The sequence below is a fragment of the Aplidium turbinatum genome, chromosome 2 (genome assembly GCF_918807975.1).
Source record: "Aplidium turbinatum chromosome 2, kaAplTurb1.1, whole genome shotgun sequence".
NCBI lineage: Eukaryota > Metazoa > Chordata > Ascidiacea > Aplousobranchia > Polyclinidae > Aplidium > Aplidium turbinatum.
In genome coordinates this window covers 37,112,868-37,140,194 of record NC_137473.1, presented here as the reverse complement: position 1 = coordinate 37,140,194, position 27,327 = coordinate 37,112,868, and the positions used below count along the sequence as shown (strand labels likewise).

At 39.7% G+C, this 27,327-nt stretch overlaps 1 protein-coding gene across 1 annotated transcript; it reads left to right on the top strand.

Moving 5' to 3' along the window:
• The first annotated feature begins 5,707 nt into the window (after positions 1-5,707).
• LOC145764598 (dnaJ homolog subfamily C member 3-like) lies at positions 5,708-23,279 on the top strand. The gene is made up of 13 exons (XM_082576228.1): positions 5,708-5,939; positions 8,177-8,287; positions 8,510-8,604; positions 9,887-9,991; positions 13,552-13,692; positions 14,168-14,349; positions 14,970-15,089; positions 15,390-15,495; positions 15,930-16,050; positions 18,257-18,389; positions 19,136-19,284; positions 19,902-20,095; positions 20,927-23,279. The coding sequence occupies exons 1-12, from the start codon at positions 5,855-5,857 to the stop codon at positions 20,054-20,056; spliced, it is 1,503 nt and encodes a 500-aa protein (XP_082432354.1). The 5' UTR covers positions 5,708-5,854; the 3' UTR covers positions 20,057-20,095; positions 20,927-23,279.
• Positions 23,280-27,327: the final 4,048 nt, after the last annotated feature.

Genomic DNA, 27,327 nt, shown 5'->3' with positions numbered 1-27,327 from the left:
TGCCCACCTCTGCGTGGTAGGTAGAGCCACGGAGGACTTTTTGCACCACTTTAAGCAAAAACCAAGAAAAGAAAGCAATGCGCGTTGAATCTGTTACAGGAGTATTTGGAAGTGGACCCTGAGGACAAGTTAAGCGGATCCACATTCACAATTGGACCGATAAAAAAACTGTTTTAAAAACATAACACTCCCATTCCGTCAAGTGCTGCAGTAGAAATATTGTTTTCATTGCAGCACTTGTTCATCACCAGACTTTATTCGTTCATCCCCGACGCCGACACACGCTCCATCGACCTGACACCACCAAGACAGGCATGGGTGCGCCTCAACCGTCTCCGTACGGGCGTCGGGCTTTTCCGCTCAACCATGCACCAATGGAAAATGGCCTCTTCCTCCTCCTGTGAATGTGGTGCCGAGGAACAGACCGCAGACCACATCATTGATTGATTAAATCTTTTTCTTATCAGACTGGGAAAGCTTCTTGCAGAACTAAATTCTGGCAGTTTCGCATACTTGTAGACTAAAGGCTTTAAATCACTGACGCAGGCCCGGTCACCAAGATTGACAGAGTGACGTTTCCGATTGTTGAAGTCTTGTTGCCGGGAAATTATTCCATCTATTAGATGCCGCTAAATGGAGAGCAGTCCTTAACGTGCGTTGCTCAAGCGCATGCCCTGAGAGTCGAACCAGTGCAGCTTGATCTTGAAGCTTCTTCGTTCCAGAAGTGACGCGCTAACCAATTGAACTATCGGGACGGACATCATCAATGACTGTAACATCTTCAAGCCACCTAACGGAGTGGAAGGTCTGCGTGTCATGAATGATGAAACCAAAGACTGGTTGCTCTCTAGTAGCTTTCCAATGTAGTCCGGGAACATCGTAAATTTGGGGCGGTAAAAGGATAGACTCTCGGCCCCAGAGGCTCACACGACAACGACGATTGGGCAAGGACATTTTAAACCCCAAAAGGGCAGGCCTGAGTAGCGAGCACTTTGAAATGTTCGTATTTATCAAAGGAAATAAACATATAAGCCACTGAGTATTTTTTGTAAATAAAACCTTGTTGTTATTGTACTTGTGCTGTTATGTTAGCATGGATGGCTCTAACACTATATATCAAACATTGCGGTTAAACTGGACTTGCATGCAGAGCTGGCCAGGTGCAGAATTTTATGTTCAGATTTGTGAGTAACTGAAAGTAACTAGTAACTGTAACTAGTAACGGTAACTAGTTAGTTTTTAAAATTGGTAACTGTAACGGTAACTCAGTTACTATTTTTGCCAAGTAACTGTAACTGTAACTCAGTTACTTTTGAAAGTAACTTTGCCCACCTATGGGTACCATCACAGTTCGATTCATACTGAAGAAACAGATTCTGTATAAAAATCAAGTTAAAAAGACTGATTGACAAATGACAACCAACACAATGCTGTAGGAATCAATCACATTGGAAACAACATTGATGTTGTGCATGCATTTTCATTTTTCAAATATTGTCATAGTATTATAGCCCACAGTCCAATTAACCATACAGTTGTACAGAAAGTAAAACATGCAATCAATTACTTACAAAACACGCAAGAATGTAACCTCACAGTTTGACTCTAACGGGAAAAAAAGAATGACAAAAGAGAAAACTAGTGGCTAGAAAAATAGTTGACAACCAACAAAACCACTCTGATGTTTACAAATATATACTGGTCCAGTGTTATGGTAGCCTGCACAGCTAAAGTATTATATATAATGATTCAACTAATGTTAGCACTGGCGACTGGTGTCATCACAAGTCAAGTCGTCCTACAAAGCATTATGTGGAGCATAAAAAGTATGTGCGCATTACAGATATAATCATTGATTACTCCAATCCATCCTTGCACACGCTGTCACTTGTCAGTCTGCAGTCTGCCGAGCAGTCTGCACTGCAGAGAGCAGAGTCTGCTCCGCACAGTGCACATGCGCATTAACAAATAACAAGTCCACAGTGAGTTTCAATCTTACAAAACACAGTAAATGTAAAAAAAAGCCAAACAAAAAATTTGCGGCCAAACCAATATGAAAAAAAAGCCAAAAAGCCAAACCCAAATTTTGTGGCCAAACGACTTAAAAAAAGGCCAAATTTGTGAAATTTGGCCGTAAACAAGCCAATCTGGCAAGCCTGGACGGAAAGGCGAAAATGGGAAAGAAAGTGAAAGGGTTTCCGGATGGCGAATGACGACGGAAGCCAGCTGATCATCATTATTTCAGTCGTTTTTAGAACTTTAGAAAGGGAATATTTATAAAAAAAAAATTTAAAATTGCTAAAAACAACAATTCCCTTTTTAACCGTATCTGTCACTGCTTCCTTTTGGCGTCAAGAGTTACTGGCCGAGACCATCAGGTCTACGTCTCTCTTATTGCTAATTACTCCGTCGGCTTATATCAAATAACAACGGGAAAAAGTATGCCGTTGGTCAAAAGCCTTATCTATCACTTCAATCAATTTATTTCGCCAAATATATTCGTGATTGTGTATTTTCAAGCAAAGAAGCTGTAATTCCCCAACATCGGTATTCAACATCACGTAATAATGCCGGATTGTGACGTCATAATGACGCAAGTTTCTACTACAATGCTAGCAGTGCAGTAGAGCCTTTGTGATGCCGACTATGACGTCACAGTGTTGCGCTTTTGAATACGATTGTGTAGAATGGCAGCTTCTTTGCTTTGGGCCACCATTACAATTATTTCAGTTATCGGAAAAACAAAAAAATTGAGATTTGCTGTAAAATTGTCCAAAATAAAAATCCAGAATAAAGTGTCCAGTACTGTACATAAAACAATCTGGATTGTGGTTTATGGTTTGCGTTCGAAGTTGAATCACAGTGTGAAGTCAAGACTAAAAAAAAAATTGGAACAGGAGTGGATTTGGAGTCTTAAACCACAGTCTCTATATGACTGTCTCTATATGACTAATATAGAGACTGTGCTTAAACTTCGGAGTTGAAGTAGAGCAGGAGTCCAAAAAACCTGACTTCGTACACCTTTGGTCTGTTAATGTTACGAATATGCTGGTAAGTGGTTAAAACCAGTAGCCTATTGATAGATCAAAAATATGTATTAGTTTGTTTTTGTGATGTTGTTAGGTTCAGTCGTGTTCTCATTGCTTCAAGTTGTTCAGTTGTTTCAGAAACGAGGAAACGGCTGATTATATTAGCTAATTTATCTACTTGTTTAAACTATCAGGTTTGGTAGCCGTGCGGCTCGTGCGTAGCCTAACTATATTAATTTGTCGATGCATATAGCCTGCTGTAGAATTAGATCTTTTCATGCACGTCTTAAACCATTATAGTTTTGCCATCTTTTCCTTTTGTTGGTTTTATTTCTATATTTATTTTCACAATACCATTTCTTCTGCATTCTGACGAAGAAAAATAAATTGAATTGACAACAGCCACAAATCAGAAGTATAACCAGAGCGTGGCTCTGGTATAACAGTCGACACCTGTACAAGCTCGCTCCCTAGCGCCACTAATTAAACATGCTTAGTAAGCAAACATACGCTTCACTAGTTTGCTGATTCATCATAAAAACAGTGATTGAGCTTGTTTACACCAATCAGAGTTTCACACGGTCCAATTAACGCCAAGTGGGTACTCAGTGACGGTATAAAGATTTCGCTAATTCGCTCAGGTGAGGCCATAGAAAAGAAGGTTCTATTCTTCAAAGCAATGTAGGTAAGACTTGCTTCATTGAAAAGCATGTACGTAGGCTTTTGCCTATAGATTCAACAGTTTGGGTTATTATCAGGGCCGTGTGAGCACCATCTCACCCCCCCCCACGAAATTACATTCGTGATGTTAGCAAAGTGTAGGCCTAGGTTACACAAGTTTTAAGATTTTCTAGAAGAAAAAAAATAGGTAGGCCTAATAGTAATAGGCTATGCCCACTATGCAGTAACAAATGTAAAAAATTTTTGGAGATGTTCAAAAAAATTAAAGGGAGTGTGGGGGGCTTTTTTTTTTGAACATAGGACAATATGTTCAAAAAATAGCCTAGGCAATATAGGCTTCCCCCAGACAATATAAACTTGTTTTGGTTACTTTTTGGGCATTTTTAGGAACAACAATGTTTTTTTTTTATCAAGACCCACCCATGGTAGGATGTAGCCAAATTCATCATAAATAAAAATTGGATTGGGGTAGAAAGTTTGGATTAGAATTTAAGCTAGCTTACTGTACCGTACCATTTAAAAAAAAATTAATGTACGATTACAGAAGGATTTCAATAATTTATTTCTTGAAAGTATATAGGCTATAGCCCAGTGTGGTACAGCCTTTCAGCAGTCTAGAACTTCGAAAATCGATCTGAGGTGTCCTGATTTTTGTTTCACCGATAGCATCTTCACGACACATCTAACTTCATGACCTATTTCGATCAACAATGAAGTTTGTCAATTGGTAATTCACTAGGCTATTTGAGTACATGCGGTAGTGTTTACTTTGGAATAATACATCATTTTGTTAGTTTTTCTGGGATACAAAAAAATTTTACTCCCTTAATCCACTGTTGAAACTATGCATGCCTAATTTTTCCGGCTAGATGAATAAAATGAGGTTGAGCAAGCGAGAAAATTTTACAAAAATGAGAAAAAAATACGTAGGTTATTAAATGCTGCCTGTACAGGTAAAATTAAAACCTGAAAAATTCTGCACAAACTAGGCAGATATAGGACTCCAGCCATGGGTTTGGAAAGCAGTAAATTTGGCCTTGCATGATTTAAGCTATTGAATATCTACCTTCTGTTGCTGCTTTTCTATTTTTTAAACCTCTGCAGTCAAACAACATTAAACAGATGAAAATGAGTGGCCCTCTAATTAGCCATGGACCCCCCCCAGCCGGGGGGTATAGGGAGGCAGTTAACACGGCCCTGGTTATTATATATATATAGATTCAACAATTTAGTCTACTTATGGTAGTTTATAGTTAACTGTGTGATATTGATTTTAAGTCTGTTTCATAAAGGTAGATTTTTTCAAAGCAATGTAGGTTAGAGTTAGACTTCCTTTATTGAAAAGTACGGTACGATATATATTTCTTGTAGATTCAACACTCAACAGCTTGTGATACTCAGCTTGTAGTTTTAAAAAGAGATAAAAACTCTAATTTTACAAAGCTGTTGAGAATCATAAATGGTATGTTGTGGAAATCTAATCTCTGCTTATTTCGTGTAATTTTGTCTTAATGTTATCTTAAATATATGTTTGTTTTCCTTTTGGAGTATGTATTTTGAAGCACGGACCCATTGTATTTTTGCATTACCGGTACATTTTTTGTGTCTGAAACGACAAAATTATTTCTGTGTGATGGCAATTGGCTACTATACCTTATGGTCATTTCATTGTCTCCTTGTCAGTATGAGAACTTGTGCAACTTTTGCAGTGTATAGGCTATGCAACTTGCATATTTCAAACATACCGTATACTGTTTCTGGCAAATAAATCTTTAATTGATGGTTTGTGTGCAAAAACGTTCTTGATAACCCGCTATTGTTTTCAAGTTCCTAATTTGCTAGAAAATTTAACCAAATCTTTTCAAAACTTTGCTGTGCAGGATTATTATGACACTAGTGTGCAAAAACGTTCTTGATAACCCGCTATTGTTTTCAAGTTCCTAATTTGCTAGAAAATTTAACCAAATCTTTTCAAAACTTTGCTGTGCAGGATTATTATGACACTAGTGCATGTACCGGTGAGCTACTAATTGAATGTTAAATGCAGTAATAGCATTGTTGTCCACATATTAATACAGTTACCAGTACAGTAAAGCTGAGTAGTGAAAGTTTTTGTTCCATCAAGATTTAAAAGTACCGGTATTATGAAAAACCTTCAAAGGAGATATCTGAAAACTATTTTAGCGCAAGTTCCAATTGTACTGGTATTATTTGAGTTTCAAATTAATGGTAAGTTACTAAATTCAATGTTGTGTAACCGATTGTTAATGCTACCATAAAAAGGTGTTGGCTACAAGCATAGACTACAGAGTTGTTGAGCAGAAATTGAACTTCCAACTTGATAGGAATTGTGGACATTTCCAACTTGGTTTTTTGTATCTTGTATCCAGGCTTACACCCGGTGGTTGAAGATTTAGATTAAGTGGATGGGAAGGCAAGGAAGCCAATCTTCATGTCCACCTTCACTCCTTCAAGCATGCTTTTAAGTGTCCTGCCACAGACACAGCCGCATGCTCTTGAGCGGTGTCAAACCGGCGCCCTTTTGATTGCCATTGCAGGGTTCTCACCACTCAGCTATGCAGCCGACTCCAACTTGGTTAAAAACGGCATACTGGACACTGTAGTGTAGTACAATCTCGATGGATGTTCAATTCCCAATCAAGCCGGAAACGTTCACCATTCCCATTAAGTTGAAAGTTTGATTCCCATTCAAGATGCATGGGTATGCACTATGCACCACTGATGATCTCACACAAGGATGAAACTTGAGTATGGTGTCTTCTATTTTGATGCAATCAGGGCATTAATGGTTTTATTACATTTGTATGTAATTGGAATTGTGATTTAAAAAAAAAGTAATTGTAATGTAATTGAGCTGAAAACTGTGTAATTGATCCAAGTCTGAATGCTGTGTTATTTATAGCTGCAGCTATGGTATCTCATCATCGGGTCTGCTACTATTCAGTGAGTCCGATTCGGTGAGAGCCTTTTTCGGTGAGAGCCCTATTCGGTGATTTTTTTGAATTTTTTTTTGAAAATTATCGGGTACCGTAGCCTAATTAAAACCCCTAACCCCAAAACCCAAACCCCAAAAACCCAAACCCCCCAAAAACCCCAAAACTCCCAAAAAAACCCAAACCCCCAAAAACCCCAACCCCTAAAACCCCCAAAAACCGCAAACCCCAACCCCCAAAAACCCCCAAACCCCTAACCCTAATGATGAAACCCCTAACCTTAATGATGAAACCAAACCCCCAAAAACCGCAAACCCCAACCCCCAAAAACCCCTAACCCCAAAAACCCCTAACCGCAAACCCCAACCCCCAAAAACCCCAACCCTAAAAACCCAAACCCCTAGGGCTCTCACCTAACCCCTAACCTCTAATCCCTAACCCCTATCCCCTATAATTTAAAAATAATTTAACGGCGCGCAATAATTTTTAAAAAAAAACTCACCGAATAGGGCTCTCACCGAAAAAGGCTCTCACCGAATCGGGCCATTCCGCTCATCATCAACAGTATCATAGCCGATGCGGCCTTTGATGAACTAGATGCTCAGTTCGTAAATTTTTCCAATGTTCCCTTTGTCGCGCAGTGTCCCAAAGTGTTCTTGGTTGGCTGATTGATGTATTGAAATTAGATATATATAAATGTTGTTCGTTGTCTGCCACGAGCACGTTTCCCGATAAGGTGACCGCTTAGACAGAGATTTTCGAAATCTTCTTTTCTGATAATGTGACCGAGAAATTTGAGTTGCATTTGAGTTATGTTGTTCAATAGTTCCTTATCTTGATGTACTTGGTTTAAAACTTCTGCATTTGTGATATGATCAGTATATGAAATGATTAGTATATATATATGGTATCAGTGTATGGTATCTAGTTACCACAAAAGAGAACCAAAGCCAATGCAGCTATGGTTTCAGTCACTGGAGTATGGAGCATAAAGTGTGTGTTGAGTACAGGCTCAAGCAAGCTTATAGTTTCGTTGCATGTGCGCATTCACGTCATATGCTACTTCCACATATGCTTCAAGTGTGACCAAATCTGTTTGCTTATCAAAACTTTAGCTAGAGAAATTCAAACACAATTAAACATCAGTAACAGTGTAAAGAAAAAAATGCTCTTACCACTGGGCCAAGAAGGTTGACATTAAAAAGGTGCAACAGGTGTTTGTCAGGAAAGGAGTGGCAAGTTACTTAGCAAAGATGGAATTAATTTTACATTGAAAATAAGTCTGATACGGTAGGCTAGCTAAAGAAACCTGATTGATTTATGCAGCTTGTCTATAGTTAAAGAAAATGATTTAATACCAAAACACAAAGCTATCTTCATAAATATATTGACAAGCAAGGATTTTACACGTACAGCAACAATATTCCATTTTCTTTTCACTTACCTACATTTTTTTTTCAAAGCATATAGCAATATTGTTTCTTTACTTATTAATTTACATGTTATTTTAAGGTGTTAGAGGTCAAAACAAAGCAGAGTCACAAAAACATCTTTTGAAAGGAAATCAACTTCTAAATGCTGGACAGTTATCAGAGGCCTTAACTCACTTTCATGCAGCTGTTGGTATGCAATATTTTATTTGTATTTTTTACATTGAATATTTAAAAGCAGCTCAAGGTAAATGAGGTTAATGTATCGTATCTCGTATTTCACAGAGTGTGCTCTAATTTTCTATTTCGATTCTTCCACTTTTTGATTGCTTCTAATTTGTTTCAGTCAACAGGTCTAACCATTAAAAGCATATTGCAACGACATACATGATGCAATTTTAGTTTTGTTTTTTAGATGAAGATGAAAAGAATTATCAAGCATACTACATGCGTGCAACAGTATTTCTCGGAATGGGGAAAGCCAGAGCTGCTCTACCTGACTTAAACCAGGTAAGTGGATAGTTAAAACATCACAATGCATTGCTGATTGTTGCTGGGTGAAAACTACAAAGCCAGAAATACATAAACTAGTATTACCGGTATGTTTAGAAAATGATTTAAAAGCTGTGTTGTTTTCATTTTCAATCTGACAAAATGTTTGCTGAACTTGAGTCAAGTTTGTGTTTGTTTATTGATTACTCAGCCGAGTCTACCAAGTCTATTTTCTACACAAGTTTCTCGATGTTGGTGCATTTTATTTTTTCACTCGCATCTTTTTTTTGTCAAAATAAAGTTTATAATATATATAAGGCGTATGTAAAGCAGGGGTCGGCAACCCTTTTCTAACAGCAGGCCAAAGCCAAACTTTACATGGTCTTGGCTGGCTGCAGCCTACCGGTACTAATAACAATTTTGATACATTCAGACTCATGACGTCAAGGCATTGACGTAATGTCTTCAGAATATATTGATTCCTGTAATAGTACCCTTGACAAAAATCAGGTGACAGAACAAATTCTTCAACATCAAAATCTTTGTTTACTCCACGCAAAAATACTGCCAGTTCAGCTGTATCTGTCGTGTCTGTGCTCTCATCTATCGCCATTGAGAATAATTGTAGATCTTCAATAATCGTTTTGGTCAATTTTTACGTTCTCAGTCATCTCTTCTCGTCAGGTTACGGTTCTTGCTGAATGACTTATATACATCTGAAAAATACAGGGTGTTTCAAAAAAATTGACATCATTTGAGACTTAACTATCTCAAAAAGTATGTAACTGTAGTTTTTTTTTCTCTCTGGACATGCGTTTTCAATAACATCCATCATACATCTTTTTGCCATCAGTGTTACTGACACTGTACGCCGGTACGGTTTCTTATTTTTCTGATTCATTGGTTTTCTTTTGCAACACATAAGTTTGCTGTTTTAAGCTGTTTTTGAGAGATTAAGTTTGTTGTTCCTTGTGTGACCTATTAACTTGGAAAAAATACTATGTTTTATGTCATAATGATGCTTTATGTTAAATTCCTTGTTTACAGAAAAGCGAGTACTTGTTTTCCTAACCGATTATAATATATCACTACTCACTAGCCGGGTCATATAGTACTATAATTTGTAAAGGGGTTGCGGGCCGTAGGTTGCCGACTCCTGTTGCAAAGGTTGGTGATTACCCAGACAATAAAATCTGTCAGTTATATATTGATTCACTGTCTGCCAACGTCTGCTGACGTTAAATCAATGTAAAAATGACAGGTTTTGCTGTCTTAGTAGCATCACGAAATAACTTTTTAGGTCATCAAGCTCCAGCCTAATTTTGTTCAAGCACGGTTGCAACGTGGAAATTTGTATTCTAAAATGGGAAAATTTACTCAAGCTAAAGTGGACTATAAAGCAGTGGTGAGGTTTTGTATATTATATGTTTAATTACATATATTCGCAGGCGCAACCTGCAGCAGGAAACACGGCCTCGCCACGTTTGTCCATGACCGGCTGAGCTGGTCCTTGGTTGACCAATCCCAAGCTCAATCGGAGATCGAGTGGCTTTGTGTAGATGTAGCAGGCTACAACATCGTCAATGTCTACAAGCCTCCACCTTCGCGGATAACATCAACAGCCATCCCAGTGTTCCCCCACCCCAGCCTCTACGCTGGCGATTTTAACTGCCACCACACTGACTGGGGCTACAACTCCATCAACAACGACGGAGAAAGTCTGGCCGCTTGGGCAACCAACAACAACCTCGCCCTCTTATACGATCCTAAGGGCGTACCGAGCTTCCACTCCGGTCGTTGGAACACTGGCACGAACCCAGACCTGGCTTTCGCAAGTGATGACCCCGATGATCGCCAGCCGGACAGACGTGTGCTAGAGAAGTTCCCAAGGTCTCAACACCGACCCTCGCTAATCACGGCCCCCTTGCTTGCCACACCTATTCCGAGCAAGCCTGTCAAGCGATGGAACTTCAGAAAGGCCGATTGGGAATACTACAGCTTACTCACAAACGAAGCTACGCAGTACCTCCCATCCCCACACACCATCAAAGTGGATGAAGCCTACCAGGACTTCTGTGATGCAATCATATCTGCGGCAAAAGACTCCATCCCGCGAGGTCGACGGAAAAACTACATACCTTGCTGGGATGTGGAGTGCGACAGGCTCTACCGCGACTTCCTCCGTTCCCCCCAGGGCACCGCCACCACCAACTCAGCAACAGCCCTGCTGGCAAGATTGGATTCAAAGAGGAAGAAGCGCTGGACAGAAGCCATAGACTCAATCGACTTCACGCACTCCAGCCGCACAGCATGGAGTACACTCAACAACCTCACTGGCAGATCACGTGCCTCTCGTCGCCAATGCCCCATTTCAGCAAATGCCATCGCCTCACAACTTGTGAAAAATGGAGTGCACAGAACGAGAGACCGTGAATCAGACAAGTCCGTTCTCAAGGAAATGACGGACCTCTGGAAGGTCCCAACACCTGTCGAGGGCAACATCTCTGGTGAGTTTACCCCAGAAGAATTTGCCTCCGCCCTCCAGCACCTAAAGCCAGGCAAATCCCCGGGCCTTGACCACCTATGCCCGGAACTAATACTCCAAGCTGCCCCCTCTATGAGGTCCTGGTTAAAAGACTTCCTTTCCTGCTGCTTGCGTCACCTGCGCATCCCAAGAATCTGGAGAAGAGCCCTAGTGGTTGCAGTCCCAAAGCCGAAGAAGCCCCCAGGGGATCCGAAGAGCTACCGTCCCATCTCTCTGCTCTGTATCCCCTTCAAGATACTCGAAAGACTTATCTACGCCCGTGTCGAACCGATAATAGATCCTCAGCTCCCTCGGGAACAAGCCGGCTTTCGCCACGGTAGATCAACTGTAGACCAGGTCACCCTGATGACCCAAGACATCGAGGACAGCTTCTCGGCAAAAAAGAAGGCTGGCGCCGTGTTTGTCGATCTCACGGCTGCCTACGACACTGTATGGCACAGCGGCCTTACCTGCAAACTACTTCGTCTCCTTCCTGACAGGCACATGGTCCATATGATTATGGAACTTGTGCAAAACCGCAGCTTTACTCTTTCCACCGGTAGCGGCCGACGAAGTAGACTACGTCGACTCAGGAACGGCGTCCCACAGGGCTCTGTCCTGGCTCCCCTCCTCTTTAACACTTACATCTATGACCTGCCTGACACCATCTCCAGGAAGTATGCTTACGCAGACGATCTGGCTCTCCTGCATCCAGCCGGAGACTGGCAGTCAATGGAGAGGAACCTAAGCCAGGACATGTCAACTATATCAACATATCTCCAGAAATGGAAGCTACAGCTCAGCAAGGCAAAGACAGTGTCGGCGGCCTTCCATCTAAACAACAAGGAAGCAAAACGTGAGATCAACATTACCACCGATGACGAACACCTCCCCTACTGCGCCGAACCCACCTACCTCGGCGTAACCCTGGACAGGTCACTCACGTACCGACGACACCTGGAGTCACTGCGCAAAAAACTATCGGCGCGCGTTGCACTTTTGAGGCGGCTGGCGGGTTCCGGCTGGGGAGCTGATGCGAAAACCCTTCGCACAGCTACCTTGGCCCTCGTCCATTCTACCGCTGAGTACTGCGCACCAGTGTGGTGCCGCAGCTCTCACACCCGCCACATTGACACCGCCATCAATGACGCACTACGCACTGTGACTGGATGCCTGCGTCCCACTCCAACGGACTGCCTTCCCATCCTTGCAGGCATCCAACCTGCTGAGCTTCGCCGTAAAGGAGCCATGATTTCCCTTGCTCGTCGCGCACTGGACCCCGACCACCTCCTCCACAGTGCACTCCAGCGCCTACCTGGAGGACAGCAGCGACTGAAATCAAGACGCCCATTTGTGCCCGCCGCACAACAGCTTCTGAACAACGTTGAAGATCTTGGAATAAGTGCGGCACACTGGACGAACTACACATGGAACATGGAGTGGCAAAACAACACCTCCCGACTCCATGATTTCCTACCCGACGTCGATCCCCACCCTCCGGGAATGTCCCTCGCAAGACTTGCGTGGGTCCGGCTTAACCGCCTACGAACCGGCGTCGGTCGCTTTCGTTCAGACATGTGCAGATGGGGCCTGGCTCCCTCACCGGGATGCGAGTGTGGCGCCACAGACCAGACAGTAGATCATGTCGTCCATGACTGCCCAATCCATCAACCACCACATGGAACGCTTGGACTGAAGACCCTGGATGACGAGACTGTAGAGTGGCTGATGACATCATGCCCAAACATATAGTCCCGAAGAACAGCTCATACGACGAAGAAGAAGAATTACATATATATTCAATATGAAGATCCTTGTTCAGTACTGATATTGGGAATGCCTCAATCTGTCTATTATTTAGATCTTTGTGTGACATCATATCCTAATTAATTGCTTTATACAGTTTCACTAAATTTATAATTGCTAAAAATTGCTCTAAGCATTCTGCTTGTTGTTTACAATAGTTAGTGGTACTTTTTTTGTTGTCATTTGTCGAACTCGTCTTTTTTCAACTTTATGCTTATTGCTCGTAGGTATCTTTTTTGGACTTGTACTGTGTAGTTTTTGTTTCATTTGTTGACCTCACTAGACTTCATATTATTTTAACTTGAATCATGTGTGATGATAATCAACCGGCCGCGCCACTCCTAGCAGATGGTTTTCATTTATGTTTCCACACCATTCTGTCTCTCGCTGGTCTCATACAGTAATGCTAGTCTTTTCAACTTTTTGCTGATCTGATGGTCTCCCAATAGTCTTTTTCACTTCTCTTAGTGTTCGCTCTGTGGGTCTTTTAGCCCATGTGTTGCCCATCATTCTTGCTACACGTTCTGCCCAGTGCTTAAGGCCATTTTAGATCATGCGCGATAATCGTCATCTTGTAATACGTTTGTTTTGAATAACAATTATATAATGACTTTTAATGCTACTTTGTTACTTAGCTTGAAAACGAAAACAATGAAGAGGCAAAGTTAAAATTGGAAAAAATCGCTCCACTTCAAACAAGCGTCGAACAAGCTGAGAGACTTATAGAAGGTCGTGACTACCATTCAGCTATTACAATGCTGAATACAGTTATTGAGGTACACAATAGCATTTACCATCATCTACGGTACCTTTAAGTATTCTCTGCATCATAGAACTATGATAGCTGGAGTGATACGGTAATCTTCCTAATAAATGTTTTTATTTTGGTAAACACCTATGGATTTATTGTACAAGTGATGTTCGACAACGTATTTTTATAATGGCTTTATTTTTAAATCAGCTGGAAGTAACACTTTCGAGTATTCTTTGCTGTTGACTTTGGCAGCGGGACAAGACGCATCGTAGACCCGAAGGCATTAGCCCGCGGAAGGTAGCTTAACTCCACTGGCTGATCAATCGAGCGCACATACCAAATTAGAATTAATAGCAGTCGAGATCTTCGTACTTACCCAGACAACAGAAGTCGCCTTTTTTGTAGTGCTTCAACATTGCCAGATGTCAAATCAATGTTAAAAATTATTGTTACCATTAATCAAATGTTATATATTAAGCAAGTTTTTTTTTTTGCAGTCATGCCCTTGGAATGCTGATTATAGAGAGATGAGAGCTTTTGCTTACGAGTATATGGGCGACTTGAGACGTGCAATAAGTGACATCAAGCCCACCACAATTCTCAAACTAGACAACACCGCAGCTTATCTTAAAATGAGCAATCTATGGTATAGACTGGGAGAAGTCGAACAATCATTAGAGTAAGTTGGTGATGGATTTGTAAAAACAAACTGCTGAAAAACTGTTATATACATTTTTTTTTTATGGAAGACGATTGTTTTTATACTGATCTCTTGATTTTCATTGCAAAACTATGTAACTTCACTGTACATAGTGCTGTAGTTCAACTGACTTGACTGCATTATTGCAACAAAGAGAAGTTTTCACAAAGCAGAGCACTCACTCGTAGAGCGAGCATTGTGTTTCGCTGACCACATTGGCGAACTTCCACGCCCAGTTATAAATGTGTTCGAGAGTGTGATGTCATAAAACTTACTAGGCAGAAAACTGATCCATGCTTGGAGCAAGCCTTGTCTATGTCTAATTTATTCTATTCACATCATTGTTCTTTCCACCGAGATTAGAATACAATTGACTTGTATCTGCTTGACTTGCGTGTGGGCTTGATCATTGATGTAAAAACTATTGTGGTTGTTTGGTCCAAAGGCCAGCCACTACAAATCACAACCTTACCAACATAGTTCATACCACAGAGCTTTTAACCTCTGCTTTTGGCAGTCAATTGAATTTTTCCCTTAACACATGGAGGCGATGTGTTGTATTTGCAATATTGTATCATGTTTAATTTTTATTCTCACAGTGAAATTCGTGAATGCTTAAAATTGGACCCAGATCACAGCAAGTGTTTTGCGCATTATAAAAAAGTGAAAAAGTTGTTCAAAACTATGGATGCTGCCAAATCAAGAATGGGAGAAAGCAAGTACGTGACATAGACTTCTCAACCTCCTGTATACCTACCGCATATACGCGCTAAAAATAATTCGTGATTCAAAAAATACTAGTTCTTGTTGGAAACAATAGTGCGAAGTATAATAGTTTCAACAAGGAATGTCATGCTGTATATTAAGTGAGTTAAAAAAAACGTGTTGCAAAATATTACTACTAGACGTAATTCAAAAGTGCTATGGCGAAGTACAATATCTTCAACAGTATGATGCCGTGTATTAACCGGCAATTTTTAGAATAGTTTTTGACAAATAATACTTTGTTGTGTTTGCAGCTGGATAGAGGCAATCAACAAGTACAACAAAGCACTGAGTCAAGAACCAAATATCCCACCTCTGACGATAGAAATAAAACTAAAAATATGTGAATGCTATAACAAGGTACTAGATGTCATAGAATCAGCTAATAGTAGTTAGTAATTACCATCATGATAATTATTGCACTGAGATTTCGAGATGTAAGAATATTTAGCAATATTTTTACATTGTATTTTCGTACCAATTTATAAATTGCTAGCCTACCTCGTAGAAAAAATTGGAAAAATATTTCGCTGATGTCTTAAAATTCATTGAAAAAATATCATTAGTAGAATGAATTTTAAGTTTCACTGTTTTCTTCACAAAACTAATCAGCTGTTTGGCGGCAAACATATTTTCCAGCATCTCAACATTTATGCTTGATGCTAAATGTAGTAAATTTACATCATTTTATTTTTTATTTTTAGACAGCTCTGTAGCTAACCATTTCACTGGTATTATGTAGCTTTATGAAAACGCTGTAGCCTTGTAGTGTCATGCGTTCATACTTTGCACAGGCGAATATGCCCCAGGAGGGTATTATTGCTTCTGATGATGTATTGAGACTTGATCCATCTAACATACCTGCTTTGTTACTGCGATCTGAGTCGCAAACTCAAAATGAAGATTATCAACAAGGTAATCAGTTATTTGACCGGCTTAATGGTTTACTGCGTGTTCGCTGAACCACCGTTTGCTCTAATTTTAGAACAGTTTTTCCCGTTAACTTTACATGGCCGGTTTTGTTTAAATTTTAATAGTCATCATCACCCAAATATAATTGCATACGAATACTTCTAGTGTAAAACAATGATAGATTTTGAAGGTTTTTAACTTTTTCATACTGTACATACATTTTAGTAAATTCCTTATAATGTTGATGGGAAGTTGCATTTCAGCCCGGAAAGCAGAGGAGAAGTGTGGAAGGAACATATGGAAAATGTTATGAATAAGGAGAATGTATGGGATCATATGACAGAGGTTGATCTGGTGGAGGGTCCAGTGGGAAAGGTTACTCGTGATGAAGTGGTGGAGGCAATGGGACAAATGAAACTGCATAAAGCAGCTGGTCCATCAGAAGTGAGCGTAGAGATGATAAAAGCAAGTGGAGAGTTGGGAATTGAAGTAATGCTACAACTTAGCCAAAGGGTATTAGATGGAGAGGGAATGCCGGAGGAGTGGAAGCATAGTATTGTTGTTCCACTGTTCAAGAGAAAAAAGGATGTGAGAAGTTGCAGTGCATATAGAGGTGTAAAACTACTAGAGCATGGAATGAAAATTGTGGAGCGAATACTAGAAAAGAGGTTAAGAACATTGGTGAAATTAAATGATATGCAGTTTGGATTTATGCCAGGAAAAGGTACAGTGGATGCTCTGTTTATATTGAGAAGAATGCAGGAGGAATACCGAGAGAAGCAGAGAAAACTATATATGTGTTTCGTCGACTTAGAAAAGGCATTTGACAGAGTACCAAGGAAAGTGATGGAATGGGCAATGAGGAAAAGAGGTATACCGGAGGTATTAGTGAGAGCTGTGATGTCTATGTATGAGGATGCAAGAACAAAAGTGAGAGTTGGATCAAATTATTCAAACGAGTTTTCTGTGAAGGTTGGTGTACACCAGGGATCAGTTTTGTCACCTCTGATATTTGCTATTGTGGTTGACGTTGTAACTGAAGGAGTGAGGGAGGGCTTATTGAGTGAAATTTTGTATGCAGACGACCTGGTCTTGACAAGTAATAGTATGGAGGGAATGGAGAGAAAGTTTGAGAAATGGAAAGAAGCATTTGAAACCAAGGGTATGAAGGTGAATCTTGAAAAAACAAAAGTGATGGTGAGTGGAGCAGAAGGAACAGTTGTTGAGAGCAAAGTAGATCCCTGTGGAATATGTGGCAAGAGAGTGATGAGAAATTCAATGCAATGCAAGGAATGTGGAAAGTGGGTACATGCAAGATGTGCTAATGTCAAGAGAGCCGCAACAAGATTGGCGAAGTGTTTTGTTTGTGGGAAATGCAGTAAAGGAAGGAATGAAGTGGAAGGCCATGATGATGAGTTCTGCCATGGCATCGAAACAGTGACAGACTTCTGTTATCTGGGTGATCGGATAAATGGAAGTGGTGGATGTGAAGCAGCGGTGACAACAAGGGCAAGATTGGGCTGGGCAAAGTTCAGAGAATGTGGGGAAATGTTGCATGGCAGAAAATTTTCACTAAAGATGAAAGGAAAAGTATATCAGAGCTGTGTGCGGCCTGCAATGCTATATGGTAGCGAGACATGGGTATTGAGAGAGAGTGAACTGGCAATCCTGAGAAGAACGGAAAGGTCAATGGTGAGAGCAATGTGTGGGGTGAAAACGAGAAGGGAAAAAGGACTGAAGAATTGTTGGATATGCTAGAGATGAGAGAGACCATAGACCAACTGGCAAGGGCAAATGGAGTAAGATGGTATGGACATGTGATAAGGAGAGAGGAAGGAAGTTTTCTTAGAAAGGCACTAGATCTAAAGGTGGATGGGAAGAGGAAACGCTGTCGTCCAAGAAGAACGTGGAAACAACAAGTGAAGGATGAGTTTAAAAAAGTCGGACTGAAGGAGGAAGATGCAAGGGACAGGGTGAAATGGAGAAAAGGGATTAAGACAATTGCTGCGCGGAAACAATCGGCCACCCCCACTAGTGGGGAACAAACCGACGATGGATTATGATGATGATGATGTTGATTGTATTGTGAAATGTGTGTCAAAGTGCAGCTTTGTACTGTATTAACTAGGTTTGCTTTATTTTCAAAAACATAAACATTTCAGTTTCGTACGATTCATATAATATTTGTAATACTGTGTCACTTTTACAGCTTTGGACGATCTCAGAAAAGCTGCAGAAATAGATGGAAATTATCCTGGTTTGTCTGAAAAAATCTCTCAAGCAGAAAAGCTTTTAAAACAATCACAGAAACGAGATTATTATAAAATTTTGGGCGTTCCAAGGTGAATATTGTAACAACTAAACGAGTTTTTTACATAAAAACTTCAAACTATAGTGAAAAAGTTCAGTGACTTAGTGTAAATGTAGATTGAATGGTGGTATCGTTTGTGAATGCAAGAGGTCGACGCTTACAGACAACTTTTGGCTATACCTCGACAAGGCTGGTTTAGTGGTTATAGCTGTAGCAGCTCATGCATTAATTTGTTACTGCAAAGGAGCAAACAACCTTTGAAAGACAACCTCTGTATCGGTTACATTATCACAAGAGAATCGCAACCACACTCGTCACTCAGTGAGAATTTGTGAAGTGATACTTGAGGTTTTGAAGGAAGGCAGTCGCGTTAATGAGCTAGAAGATTGTTTTCCTATGCTTCCTGTTTTCGTTAATTAACTTAGAAACCCTTCACGCCAAAGTCTAACATAAGTTTAGGTTAGGTAACGCATTTTGTACCGGAAGGTTGTTTTCCTTTGGATAACGCTTATGTTGCCGTCTTTTTTTTAATTTTTGCCATGCCCCATTAAAGACTTAAACTGTGTGCTTTGTTTCGTTGGCAGGTATAATGTAGTCTTGTTTGTCTGTGCAAAAACTAATGTTTTTGAATTTAATTAAATTCTTAAAATACTGCATTGTCATTTATCATTTGCAGAAATTTCAAACTGATGATTGTTAATTGAACTTTATATAAATCTTAATTCTATCGCCCAAAGCACTGAATTGCATGTTTTCATCCTTCAATGCATTTTACAGGAATGCTGATAAAAGACAAATCATCAAATCGTATAGAAAGCTCGCTCGGCAATGGCACCCCGACAACTTCCAAACAGAAGAGGAAAAAAAAGTAGCCGAGAAAAAGTTTATTGAAATAGCAGCGGCTAAGGAAGTTTTAAGCGATCCAGGTAACTTGGCATTGAACTAGTTTGCTTGCGAAGCTTTCTGATAAAGTTCTTCGTTTATAAAAAACAAATTTTTGGCATTCTGTGACAAAGTTGCTCCTCCAGGGTTTCCAAACTGAACTTTTCGACACGTTTTTTGTTTTCTTTATTTAGCAACATTGAAAAATTCTATACTGAAGACAATTCTTGTTCAACTCTGTTCTGCCACATTGCGTGATTTTTATTTTTTATTTTAAAATCTGTCTGTTGCAGTCCCAATAACACATAAATAGCCTAACAGCAGATAGTTTAAACAGTGAGAATTACTCTGGGGTTTTTTTTTTTTTCGGTCATTTGTCGGTCATTGACCGATTCTTTAGTAAAATGTCCGAAAAAAAAATAGTCAATTCGGTCAAAATGTCCGAAAAAATAAATAGTCAATTCGGTCAAAATGTCAATTCAGTCAAAAAGGAAATACTTTCATCAGAAAAAATGACCGAAATAAATAAAAATGACCGATTTTTTTCAAGTCATTTCGGAGAAATGACCGAAAAGTTACCGAAAAAAAAAAACAGAAATTACTTAAATGTCGCACAATAAACACGCATTGTTGTAATAATCCAATTCATCGGATTTTGCAGAAAAAAGGAGAAAATTTGATCAGGGAGTTGATCCTCTCGATCCCGATGAGCAGCAAAATAACGGACATGGAGGTTTCAATCCGTTCGGAGGAGGAGGAGAATTTACGTTTCACTTTGGAGGAGACCCATTTGGTGGTTTTCATGAAGAATTTTAACACCATCAATCACACGTATTATATTCTATGCACTGTCAGGTGAGTCTGTTTAATCTTGATTCGCTTCAAACACGCTATGACGAAAAATATTAAATCTGTTCTTTTTGAAACTTTTTGAGCATTGTTTATCAGAACTTCATTGCTCACTGTAGTGTATAGCATCCAAGTTTATGGTCAACTTGAAAATTGGCCATAGTTGGCAAAAATTAAAAAATCTATTTTTATAGCCGACTCATCGGAAAATGGCTCAAGATTGTAGCAAATCTGGTAACCTTGGTACGAATTAATGTAGTACCGCAAGCTCCGTATGGACCAATTAGCGGTGTTAAGCTATGTTTTTAACTTGGCTTAACCAGCCAAATCGTTTGTTTAATATTAGTTGTCTTAAGAAAAATTGTGGAAAGGAGGAGACCATGGCCCAATGCTCCTGCGTACGCCACTACTTGTGACTATAAACTAGGCTGATGTTCTGTAAAGATTAAGCCGTGATTCAAATTTGGGTGACACGACCTTCTCTCGATTCTAAAAGATCGAAGTCTTTCATCAATTTCTGTGCTTTAGGCACTGAATCCATTATTCTTATCAAGCACTATATAACGGCACAGCATTTTTGAAACTTACCAGATGGGTCACGAGAATTAAGGTTAATTTTAATGCATCGTTTTGAGAACAATTATTGTAAACCGTTGGCCTCGCCTTCACAGGATGTAAAAAGAGACAGGCAAACAGCCATGTTTTGCATCACTTTATCATCTTGTGGTAGCTTGGTTTGCCATTAACAGAACTACAAAACTAAGGTTGTGATGAGATGTATAATATATTATATAACTATAACTTTTGCTATAGTAAATCAGGCATTTTATTTTCCAGGCTATTTGCTTCAAATCATTTGGGCGCGGCCAGCACTTAAAAACTGTCGGTTCTATTACAACGCCTCATCCGTCAAAGCAATCGCCTTTTATTTATATTATCTTGTTTTTTTTAGGTTTCTTTCCTTTATCGTACTTGTTGTAGTCCACAGTTATGTGCGTACTAAACTTTTCCATCATATACTTCAGTAATTTGAAACTCGAACAGCTACCGAAATACTATGCTTGTTTAAAATATCTGTTTGTTCAACCGAGATCTTAATTTTTGGCGTTACCAAGTTGTCAGCAAACTTACTCCAATTCATGTTGTATTTTTCTGGCGCGTACAAGCTGAACCGTGACATCCACCAACAGTTTATTTAATCGTTTCCTATCTCCTCTGATGTTGCTCCTTCAAAAAACTTTACTTGATGAAACATACATACGTTACTTTCCAGACAACAAAATCTGTCATTTTCACATTGATTCAAGGTCGGCAGACGCTGATTCAATGTGAAAATGACAGATTTTGCTATCTGGGTTCTTATCACTCGCAATATCTTAATCTCTATCCAAAAAGAAAATCAGTTGTTTTTACATTGATTCAACGTCTGCAGACGAAATCAATGTAATGTAAAAAAACAACTGATTTGCTGTCTCGGTAGTTTAGCTTCTTTTCTCCAGATGAACACGTCATGTTTTAAATTAGGCTACATGCTTGTTGAACAGTCTCGTTTTAAAACGTATTTTGGTGTTAAGTGTCACATGGTGCCTAGTTGCTCACCATAGGACTTCGTGTTTGAACTCAACGAAGAAAATCTTATAATAGTGAAAGGTGTTGACCGGTGTTTTGGTTGGAAGGGATTGTTGTTTTCATTTTTTTCATAACGCCTAACAACACAGGAACTCAACAGACAGCAGCCTCAAGCCAAACAAAAGATCCGTATAAAACAACGACCCACTGACTTCAACACCATTCGTCGTACCACATGACTAGGGAACTGTGTTCCGAAAGCTTGTGCTATTCGCTTTTACCACAGCGATCTGCAGACGTTGAATCAATGTAAAAACGATGGGTTTTGTTATCTGGATTGCAGAAGAGCATTTCTTTCGATACCATTGCCAGTAGCAGAGTGTTACTTCACATAATTTGTCCACTGGAAAATGTATGTTTTGTCTCAGCAGACATTCGTTGGCAGTTGACGTGTTGTAACGTTGTACCATGACTACCTAGTGATGCGGCCTGATTCGTCATATTTTGACTGTTGCTACTGTTTGACTGAATTTGTTAACTTACAATGATACAAAAGCTTTTTGTAGCGGAGATGCAGTAGGCTAAAAATGATAAAATGTAAGTTAAAAAAAAGTTCAATCAGACTGTTTACAAGCGGATAACAGTATGATTGAAATTTTTTGAATCAAATTGTCATTTTTTTAAACCCCTGGTGATGTTAAAACCCAATTTGTTTCCTGAAGAAAACAGTAAAAAAGACGTTAAAATATTATTTTCAATAAAACTTTATTCAGGCAGTCACAAAAAGTTAGCAAAATCTGAAAGAGTCTGCAGAATGCAACAAATCAGGTTGTATTTCTAGGTTTGCTAGTTGACGTTTGTGTAGCGTTGTACTGACGTGCAAGACTTTTACAACATCGTATAGGCTACTTTGGTAACAAAATTTTTTACAAGGTATGTAGAGAAAACCGACTTAGCAATGCAATGTGTTTTATGCTTCGGTTTAAAAAAACGTACTACTGTAGCAATCTTACAAGTTAGTTGAAATTATCTTCAACAATTTCCATCACTCAAATGCAATTTGTTAATATAGGAGTTTGCGATGTTTCTTGTTCTATTTAAAGTTATTTTGGAGCAAAAAATATCTTGTTTACCTTGCGCAGAAATCTATGGTCCACGTCTTTTGAGATGTATGTAGAACCCAGCACGCTTGGCTACAAATGCTATCCCGAGTACACAATTGAAGAGTTAGCATCAAGGAGGCGACCCCACTTGACTAATCTCAATGCAGCAAAAGCAACTTGACGTTTTGTTATAGTTTGGCTGAGAAATACGGCATTTGTATGAGATGGAACCATCAGGTCCTTTCAGGCTATGCCACCCTGACACAGGCTACTGAGTATCAGCGTTCATCGGTGCTGTTCAGATTGACACTCGACTGCTAGAGATGTGAAGAATGCAGTCGACAGCTGCTTTTTTCAGCCACTAATATTTTAAGTGTTCTCGCAGCCGAAATTTGGCCTCCGTTAGATCATATCAGTGTTTGTTCTTACTACTGTCGTAAGCGATTGTACTCAGTTTATTAACTGCGGCAACATTGTACTCTCGTTTTATTTTGTTGCAAATAAAGAAAAGGAAACTGCTCGAAAAATATTCATGGTTTAGGCCAGTGGTTCCCAACCGGGGGGGAATTTCCAGAGGCACCGAAACTTTTTTTGACTGGGAGGGGCAGGATTATGAAAAAAGGGCACTTTTATTGCTGAATGGCAAATTTTTTTTTTAGTTTTAAGGTAAGATATAGCAATAATGCTCATCCATCAGCTCATCATCGAGTAATGATACAAGTGTCCGGTATAAAGAACAATGGCACGAGAGGGCATCATGTTATGATGGTGTAGGCTAATTACCTACTGTGATACAGAATGTTGTGTCGTGAATATTATTTTGAGGCAGAAATGAAAGATTATAGCAGGCCTCGAAATTCAAGGCGGACATGTCCGCCGTCACAGCATGTGATGTCCGCGGGAAGTAGGCCTACCATCTAGATCGGTCATATTTGTCCGCCGAGAAATAACACAGGAACTAGCGATATAAACCGTCATTGCATAGCACGAACAATTGTTGCGAGCAGGCGCGGATTTATGGGGGGGGCCCGGGCCTCCCCGAAATTTTGTGAAAAATTGTATGTTTCCGCTTCAAATGGTTTGATATGCTTCTAAACAGCTGATATTAGTCCCTCGGCATCACAATTGATGAAAATGGTTGTTTTAATGTCTATTTTCTAACATATCGTATATGTCGTAGTATCATTGTTCATATCTGTTTAGCTTTTTCTTTCTTTTTAATTGATTTTCAAATTTTCTGGCCCCCCCCGAAAAAAACTCTTAGATTCGCGCCTGGTTGCGAGAATATAATTTCCCGTGCATTTAGAAAATGTGAATACTGTATCCCTTAGCTTCCATTCAAGAAGGAAAACTTTCGATTTTTACGTTGCTTCAACGATTGATGACATTGAATCAGCGTAACAAAGGTGAATACCTCGCTAAGAATCGATGGGAATACTGGCACTTCTACACTAATCACGTGCAACTTAGTTCAAGGTTTACGTCACAATGTCTCGCTTTGATTTCCAAGTAATATTGATAAGGCAAGGTTGGTTACAAAATTAAATTATAGGAGTTGAATGAGTTTCGCTTTTAGCAGCATGATCGTTGCTTACTTCACAGTGTAGATTCAAACGATCTGTTATAGCCTGATGCTGCGGGTTCTTTTTGGCAATATCAAATTACACTAGCTTTCGGAACACAGTTCCCTAGTCATGTGCTATGACGAATGGTGTTGAAGTCAGTGAGTGTTTTTTTAAAATGGTTCTTTGTTTTAGCTTGAGGCTGCCGGCTGTTGAGTTTCTGTGCTGTTAGGCGTTATTGCTGTGAGGTTTTGTTGGATCAGTTGATTAGTAGATTAGGTAACGTAGTTCTTCCCGTACCGTAAATTATAGGAGTAAGCTATATTACAGCAAGATGCAGCAAAAATTGTTAAGTTTTGGCATTACAGTAAGAAAGAAAACGCCCAAGGAAAATTCACTTTCGCTCACATGACACGCAAAAATAAACCTAAAGAAAAAAGCTTTGTGAAACTTTGCTTTATAATGCCTAATAAGCGAGGCCGCTTGTTTTGCGCACTTATAGCGAGGCGAGCGGTTTCATCAGAATATTCATCGCCAAGGAAGAGTGGTGTTGTCACTTCGCTTCAGAAAAGATATCTTACCATTAACAGTTTCAGTAAACATGGAAATGTTTGACACATCGCAATACAGGCAACAATAGTGACCTGCAAACATATCAGCGAAAAATAGGCTCCAGTAACAGGAAGAAACAAACCAGGCTCCATGAAACAAACGCTTGTGGAAATCACCGAAAAAACGTTTCTATCGTAACTCATGAACAGTGTTCCCTCTAAAAAAGCAATGAATTGGTTTTTCATCCTTTTTGTGAGAGTCTATAAAACCGTGTTTCCTTGATTATTAGACCAATGTCACTTGCGGTGCTTATTACCATGACAAGAATTGTTGTTTATTAGACCAATGTCACTTGCGGTGCTTATTACCATGACAAGAATTGTTGATTAACAACATTTTGCAGTAGGCTACTAAGCTAAATATTTTCATAATACCAGAAAAAGTCTTATTTATATAACTTATAATATTTTTCCAATTTATTATAAATTGAGTTGGCACACCGACCTATTTTGCCAACAAAAACTTGCATAAAGGAATAGGCTACTGCTCGGGAAACCCGATAACGGTGAAACGCACACTAGTGTTTACAGGACATTTACAAACTTAAAATAAGCAACCCTATGCTCACAGACATTTTCGAAATTCGAAAACAGACGTTTTAATCTACCACTGGGACAGTGTGGCTGGACATCGCATTGGAATAACTTTAAACAACCCCTACCTAGAACTACAATCTGATTGGTTGGTCGGTGGAATCGTATGCAAAGCAAAACTATGCTTCCCGAAAAGTAATTTTTGCCCTTATGCTCTTTAACTTCTCAAGAAAAGTTTTTTTGGTTATACTTGTGCGCTGATACCGTTTGCGGGCCGCACATAAAAACGTGGCCGGCCGCCAGTTGGTGACCCCTGATGTAGAAGTTTTCCGACTCCGAGAAGTTTTCCAGAGCATAGTGACGTAAGAAGCCACACGACCTCGTTCGGTGGAAGTTAATCGGTTATGCGGCGTAAGCAGCTATACGGCACTTTGACTCTTCAAGCGCACGTCTTTGGTCTGATGAAAGCCTTTCAGAGTGACTTCGATGAAATTTTAAAAAGCCTTCTAAGCCGTATAGCTATAGTACTCGAATGGCCAAGAATTATCAAGATAAAGTGATTAAGCATGATGATGATCGCCGCTAAAACTGGTGTGTCCGCCGTGAGACTTAATTTTTCCTCCTAGATAGGTGCTCAGACCGGACACGTTTGTCCGCCGTCAACAAAACAAATTTCGAGGCCTGTTATAGTTAGGCTAAAAGCTAATAGCTGAAATTGTTATATCGTATTGCAAAATGTGCAGTAGCTTACATGACCTTAAAAGGGCACCATTGCCCCCCCTTCCCCCATCCACAGAAAAATTGAGGGCGGGGGTGGCATCCGCCCCCTGCCCCCCTCCCGCTTCCAGCGCCCCTGGAATTTCCCACTAGGGAGGAATTTTGCAATTTTCAGGGGGGATTTTGGTTTTAGGATTGTAAACCTTTTTAAGCCTAGTAAGTTGGCATACACTAGAGCGTTGAAGAGGAAATGAGAAGATTAACTCCCAAGTGTTTAAGCAACTGTGCACTGACATGGATGCAGGCCTACTTCTTTTGCATTCAAATACTCGATGGCTTTCAAGAGGAAACGTAACCAAGCGAGTGCTTGAGCTCATAGACGAGCTTAAATTATTTTTGACCGTTAAATAAAATCGGAATTTGTTGCATTGCTGAATGATGACAAATGGATTAGATTCCTTGCTTATTTGTTTGATCCATTGAATAAACTAAATCTGAAAATGCAAGAGAAAAACACCAATATACGGTATATATTCAATCGCCATCTCCGTTCAAAGCAGATTGCGCATCAACATTGGTTATCTGTATCTTTGAGCCATTGACATATACACACATGTGAATTTACAGGCTGTACTGCTTCCATGCTGGCTCAAGGCTGGTTGGAAGAGAGTGATTGGTTAATGTCACTGTTATAAGGAGATTGTCTTAAGGTACTAGAAGTCTCTGCTGTTTTGGTCGAGGGGGACTACGTTTTGTCTGGCCTCTACCTTTCGACCAGCCTGGCTTGAGTGGCCCTTTAAGGAGCAGATGCCAGTACCGCTCAGCATTTAAAGATTATTTGGAAGCTTTCACCAGCAAGCTTGATAATTGAAAGAGAAAAGTTAGAATAAACAATTAAACATGTTACCATATTTAAAGAATTATCATCGGTGCTAGTTGTTGACAGCAAAGAACAAATTCTTCCAGAGTTGGAAAAAGAATTGATTTTGCAACATCTCACAGCATTAGAACTAGAATTCATTCGATATTTTCCTGAAGTTTATCACGATGAGCTTGATTTAATATATACGAAATTCATTCACATTGTTGATGGAAAACCTTACCGATGAATTGCAGGATGAATTTTTAGAACTCAAAACGGA

Coding starts and splice junctions, on each gene's coding strand:
- LOC145764598 (XM_082576228.1), top strand. CDS start 5,855: ATGAAAAACCTTCAAAGGAGATATCTGAAAACTATTTTAGCGCAAGTT. Junction 14,350..14,969: donor GAAGTCGAACAATCATTAGA/GTAAGTTGGTGA, acceptor TTATTCTCACAG/TGAAATTCGTGAATGCTTAA. Junction 16,051..18,256: donor AAATGAAGATTATCAACAAG/GTAATCAGTTAT, acceptor TCACTTTTACAG/CTTTGGACGATCTCAGAAAA.